Consider the following 6,000-nt stretch of genomic DNA (forward strand, 5'->3'; position numbering starts at 1 on the left):
TCACAAAGGCTAACATACCTTGGGCTCTTATCATTAACCTATAACTTCGCATTGATTCATAATCTAATGATTTGACTAATGAAACTTCTCCATTTTGGCTATCAATAGAAAAATGTCCTTGTGTATTGCCACCAATTATAGCATACCTCACCACAGCATTTAGGCCTTGATCAGCATCAGTAGCTCTAAAACATTATAATTAGAGGGTATAGGGAAAAAACAATAATAGTCCATTTCTGTTAATTTTTCAGTAGAGCAAAAATAAAGTTATAAATTCTTATATTTTTAATGATATTACAAAAATAGACACTTAAATATTAGAAAAATGAAAACATTTTTCATCGAATGGATTTCATTGATACTACTGTTAATGGTCTATCGAATCAAACCATAAAATAAAAATAAAAACAAATGGACTACTAGTTTTTTCCTATACTGTTCAATTAGTAGTTCTATAATAAATTTGAATTTTATTAATTTGTTAATACAGGGTGATTTTTTTATCATAACCCACTCAATTACTTACAGAATAATAATAATTTAAAATTTTTTTTTTATTACTATCTTTAGTTAGACATTATTCTTGAATTTNTTACTATCTTTAGTTACACATTATTCTTGAATTATTAACTATGTAATACTTTTTAAGTTCATCCCTTATGCCTGGTAAGGGTGTCAACTTTGTTTTTTTAAATGGTAACACATATTTTTAATTTAATAAAATGTTTGAGTTTTTAATTCAACAATAAATGGCATTTGAATTTTTAATAAAACTTAATTTGTTTATTATATATTAACATTTAAAGTTTCAAATTTTTGAGTTAATATATAGGTACAATACACAAGGGATTACAAATACAGGTAGCTAATTGGTTTTTTATGACATCAATATTAGCAGGTACAAAGCATTGTTATTATCAATGGTAGTAAGACACATTGTTGTGAGTTTATAAATACACTAACTGACAATACAGAATGTATATCTATTGATAGTCATAATTGATAATAAACAATCCGTGACTGTGATAGCAATATCATAAAAAATCAATTAGCTACCTGTATTTGTAATCCCTTGTGTATTATACCTATATATTAACTCAAAAAATTGAAACTTTAAATGTTTATATCTAATAAACGAATAAAGTCATATTAAAAATTCAAATGACATTTGTTATTAAATTAAAAACTCAAACATTTTATTAAATTCAAAATATGTGTTACCATTTAAAAAAACAAAGTTGATACCCTTATCAGGCATAAGGGATGAACTTAAAAAGTATTACATAGTTAATAATTCAAGAATAATGTGTAACTAAAGATAATAATAAAAAAAAAATTTTAAATTATTATTATTCTGTAAGTAATTGAGTGGGTTATGATAAAAAAATCACCCTGTATATACTAAGGTCAATGTTAGACATGCAATAATTATAATATTGAAATGACAAAAAAAAGGAAAGTTTTGAAATACTCATTTTTTTATCGTTTGTATAAGCTTTTAACACTAAATACTCTTACTTAATGGTAGCAATTACAGGTCTCTGATTAGGACTTAAATCTTCAAAAATGTTAGCTGTGTATGCTCTTTCAGAAAACTGTGGGTAATTGTCATTATCATCTAACACTTTTACAACTAAAGTTGCTATAGCTGACTTTCGTGGAGATGGTGGTGTTGCTAGATCATTTGCTTTTATCATAACTGTAAAAACTTCACAAATTTCTCTATCTAAATTACGCCTCACACTGACTATTCCACTACGAAGATCTATTCCAAAAGTTTCATCAGCACTACTATTTAAACCACCACCAGAAATACTCTCAATAGAATATTCAACCTGAAATAATTTCAAATTTTTAAATAATAATTTTTCATAACTTTTAACTAAAGCAATGGCGGTGACATTAATTTTAGAATAAGAATTTTACCCTACTATTTTTTTTTAAGTATGTGATCTATAAATTTGTTCCAATTTAACCAACAAAAGCCAATAAGCATGCATTTTATTTATTTGTGTTTATATTAACATTCTCTCTTAAAAGTTATTACTTGTACAAGAGAAAACAAAAAAACCTAAATAACCTAGGTTAATGGAAACAAATCATAGTACTTACCAATTAATGTATCATGTGTTACCAACTGAGCTAAGTAGGATATCTAGCTAGCAATTGTAATACATTAACACACTAATTTTTTAATATTATAAATTTATACACACTAAAATATATTTAATATTATACTCGATTTTTCATTAAAATTAAAATTTAGTTAACAATTATTAAATTTGATTAGAATTTAAACCAAAAGTTATATAAAATTAACGATTATTTTACAACTATCAGAGTAATTCTTTAATCTTATTGAAGACTTATTCATCTTCCTCGCCTTAATCCCAACTACTTGGGGTCGGCCACTCTTATCCTAAACTTCCACTTGACACATCCTCTACGCTCACATCAGATATTCTCATATCGCATTCAATAGCATCCCTCCATCTCTTTTTTGGTCTTCCTCTACCTCTTCTTCCTTCAACAATCATTTCTATAACCGTTCTTACAGCTTCCGATTCTTCTCTTCTCATAACATGACCATACCATCTAAGTCTACTTTCTCTTTTGCACAACTGATCTTAAAATACTTAAAACTTTCCACCTTTCCTATCACATCTTCACCTATTGTCACTGGTCTCCTCATTTCACCTAACTTGTGCTCTCCTTTACAAAACTCGTACTCTATCTTACTCCTATTTATTCTTAAACCCTTTTCTTCAAGAGCTGATTTCCATACCTCTAGCTTAAAACAGAACCTTGATGGACTCCTACTCTTACCCGAAAACCTTCTGTTACTACTCCCACACTTTTTATCCTAGTACAAGTGCCATCATACATATTCTCTATTATATTAATGTACCTTTTCGGGACTTCTTTTCTCATTAATGCCAACTTAAGAACCTCTCTCGGTACTCTATCATTCGCTTTCTTCAAATCTATAAATACCATACACAACTTTTTCTTCTTTTCCCTAAACTTTTCTATAAGTTTCCTCACACAAAATAATGGCTCCATTGTTGACTTACCAGGCATAAATCCAAACTGGTTTTTCGATACTAATATCTCATTTTTTATTCTCTTATCTATTACCTTTTCATATTATGACTCATAAGCTTTATGCCTCTATAATTTCCACACTCCTGTATGTCATCTTTACCTTTAAATATCGGGTTGGGTTGGGTTGGGTTTTTTATTTAATAATTATCAGCTTTCAAGATTTTTTCTCGAATAGTGATACTTAAAAATTGTTACCTGAGAATTAAGTCCAATATCAAAGTCAGTAGCTCGTATAGTTGTAATAGTTGTACCAATTGAAATAGATTCTCTAACTGAAGCTTCATACATTCCAGAGGCAGATTCAAAAACTGGAGAATGGTCATTTGCATCCACAACATTTATCTGAAGTGTAGTAGTTGATGTTGATGAATGAGGAGATGTATCTATAGCTATTACTCGTAAATAATGAACATCCATAAATTCCCTAAAAATATATCAGTAATTTATAACCAATATTTTTTTAAATTTTAAATGTATATGTATTTATGAACACTTTATCAAATGATTATAAATCATAATAAATACCTGTCAAGTGATACTAAGGTAGTAACCAAACCCGAATTAGAATCAATGGTAAACATCGCATGAGATCTAGTATCAATAATTGGACTCATTTGATATTCTATGGGATTATTATTTGGTGGCATACTTCTAGCATGAACACTACATACAATTGTTCCAGAAGGAAGTTCTTCTCCAACACTTGCAACATAAAGACTTCTTTCAAACTGAAGTCCACTATCACTCATTTCAACATCTCTCCGTACTCTTCCAGTTTCAGTTAAACTTCGTTTATGCCAAAGTATCATCTAAAAAAAATTTATTTATTTTAGTAGAATTTTACCAATATATCAGTAATAGTAATAATTGTAATAAATATACCTTAATGAAATGTTCTGAAGAAGAAATAATCTCACTATTAACATCACAATTATAAGAAATCATAACAATAACAAACATCGGATCAAGTGTTGAACAAAAGTTTTCAGTAACTACTAAATCGCCATTTTTAGATTCAACATTAAACCTAGTATCGCTAACATCTACATAGCGAACTTTACATTCATTCATAATACTTTGTGGTATAACAGAGGAACCAAGAGATATCACAAACTCACTTTTTCTCCAACATTTTTTATCTAATTCATCGTTTAATAATCCAATACTAGATTTAAGACTAAAAAAATTCAATATTACAAAGATTTTAAAAGTAAAAAAAAATTATTTATTTACTTGGCTGTTGATAAAACAACTGACACTAATGTTTTGCTTGACAATTTTTTTGCTAATTCAATACGAGAATCTAATTCACCATTAATTTCTGAAAAATAAATATAAATATATGATACTAGAGAAATATTAAAAAATAAAATATTTTTAATAACGCAAATGAGAAAAACAAAATGAAAATTTGATAAATAAAATAATTAAACATTTTTTTTTTTATTTCAATAAAATATACTTATAAATAAAAGTAATTTATCAGAATTTTATACAATAAAATAATTCATAAAAATAAAATTACACTAAATTCAAACAAAAAATTAGCTAAGAGTATAAAAATGTGTAAATCTTCTTCTTTTATCACACCTTTATTCTAAACTTCCACTTGAAACAATCTCCCTCAACATTATCTACGCTTACATCAGCCATCTTCATATCGCATTCAGTAACATACCTCCATCTCTTTTTTGATCTTCCTCTACCTCTTCTTCCTCCAACATTCATCTCTATAACTGTTCTTACAGCTTCCAATTTCTCTCTCCTCATAACATGACCATAACATATAAGTCTATTTTCTCTTTAGCACAACTGATCCTAAATACTTAAAACTTTCCACCTTTCTATCACGTCTTCACCAATTGTCACTGATTTCTTCACTTCACCTACCTCGTGCTCTCCTTAAAACTATCCTTAATTTCTTAAAAATTCTTAATTTCTCTTAAATATTTAATTATTTATTATTAACAAAGTCAACAACTAGAAATGTACTAAGTTAACTTACTATTATTTTCACATCCTTTTATGACTATTCTTAATGGTACAGACATGTATTCTATAGTATCATTAGATATAGAATCAACATAAAATGTAAAAACATCTGGGTACTTAAATCCATCACATTCTAATGGTTGTTCGAGAATAACTGATCCAGTAAAATGATCTACTCTTAGTAACTTGGATATAAAATTTGCATTTTTTTCAGTATTTAAAGCATAGTGCCTCGGTGGTCGGCCATAAAATGGAGTTCCTCCATCAAACAATACCAAACCTGGTGAATCCGAATCAGTCACTACCAATAGGTAAGGATGCACCGGTCTAGATAAAAATATCAACACAGTAATATAATGCTCCAACATTTTACTACTTGTTCAATCAACTATTTCACTAATTGACTAATTAGCATTGATTAAGTTAACCAGGAGACGTCCCCATGTCTGCAATCAAACAGTTCAAGTTAGTAATTTGTTTTGAATAAATACTTCATCATAACATAATCTTAATTTTTAGGTATTAAACATTTACAAACGTGTTAACACTTTTAAACTTAATAAAAAAATTCGGACTAATATTTTTCCGCAAAAAAAAAGCACTATTAATTTACAATAATAAATAACAATGATAAAAACGATTTAGTTAAATCGAAAAGTAAATAGAAATTTAGAGATAATACTTTTTTTATTAAAAAAAATTCACTCTTGTTTAGACGTCATTATGTTTAAACTTCGAACGGTCGTAGGCACTACATACAACAAACAAATAAAACGAGTTACTCACCTTTCTGAGTGAACGAAGAAAACTGTCGGGACACCGCTGTAATGTGTACATCACGCCAATGACCGAGGTCACACTATTACTATCAATACCACTACGGCGAAACAACTACTGCCGCCA

General features: G+C 28.2%; 1 protein-coding gene across 4 annotated transcripts in view; it reads right to left on the reverse strand.

Moving 5' to 3' along the window:
- Nucleotides 1–6,000, reverse strand: part of LOC126910445 (protocadherin-like wing polarity protein stan) — a 31,785-nt gene extending 25,785 nt beyond the window's left edge. For 3 of the 4 annotated variants that reach the window (XM_050693023.1, XM_050693021.1, XM_050693020.1), the window contains exons 1-8: nucleotides 5,884–6,000; nucleotides 5,111–5,543; nucleotides 4,339–4,426; nucleotides 3,988–4,282; nucleotides 3,631–3,914; nucleotides 3,301–3,529; nucleotides 1,519–1,835; nucleotides 19–185 (exon numbers count right to left, since the gene is read on the reverse strand). In XM_050693023.1, coding sequence (XP_050548980.1) covers nucleotides 19–185; nucleotides 1,519–1,835; nucleotides 3,301–3,529; nucleotides 3,631–3,914; nucleotides 3,988–4,282; nucleotides 4,339–4,426; nucleotides 5,111–5,465 — 1,735 coding nt within the window. In that variant the 5' untranslated portion in view covers nucleotides 5,466–5,543; nucleotides 5,884–6,000. The remainder of the gene's footprint in view (nucleotides 1–18; nucleotides 186–1,518; nucleotides 1,836–3,300; nucleotides 3,530–3,630; nucleotides 3,915–3,987; nucleotides 4,283–4,338; nucleotides 4,427–5,110; nucleotides 5,544–5,883) is intronic. The other variant, XM_050693022.1, reaches the window with a different exon arrangement.

Source organism: Daktulosphaira vitifoliae, unplaced genomic scaffold (genome assembly GCF_025091365.1).
Source record: "Daktulosphaira vitifoliae isolate Bord-2020 unplaced genomic scaffold, ASM2509136v1 Scaffold_1, whole genome shotgun sequence".
Classification (NCBI taxonomy): Eukaryota; Metazoa; Arthropoda; class Insecta; order Hemiptera; family Phylloxeridae; genus Daktulosphaira; species Daktulosphaira vitifoliae.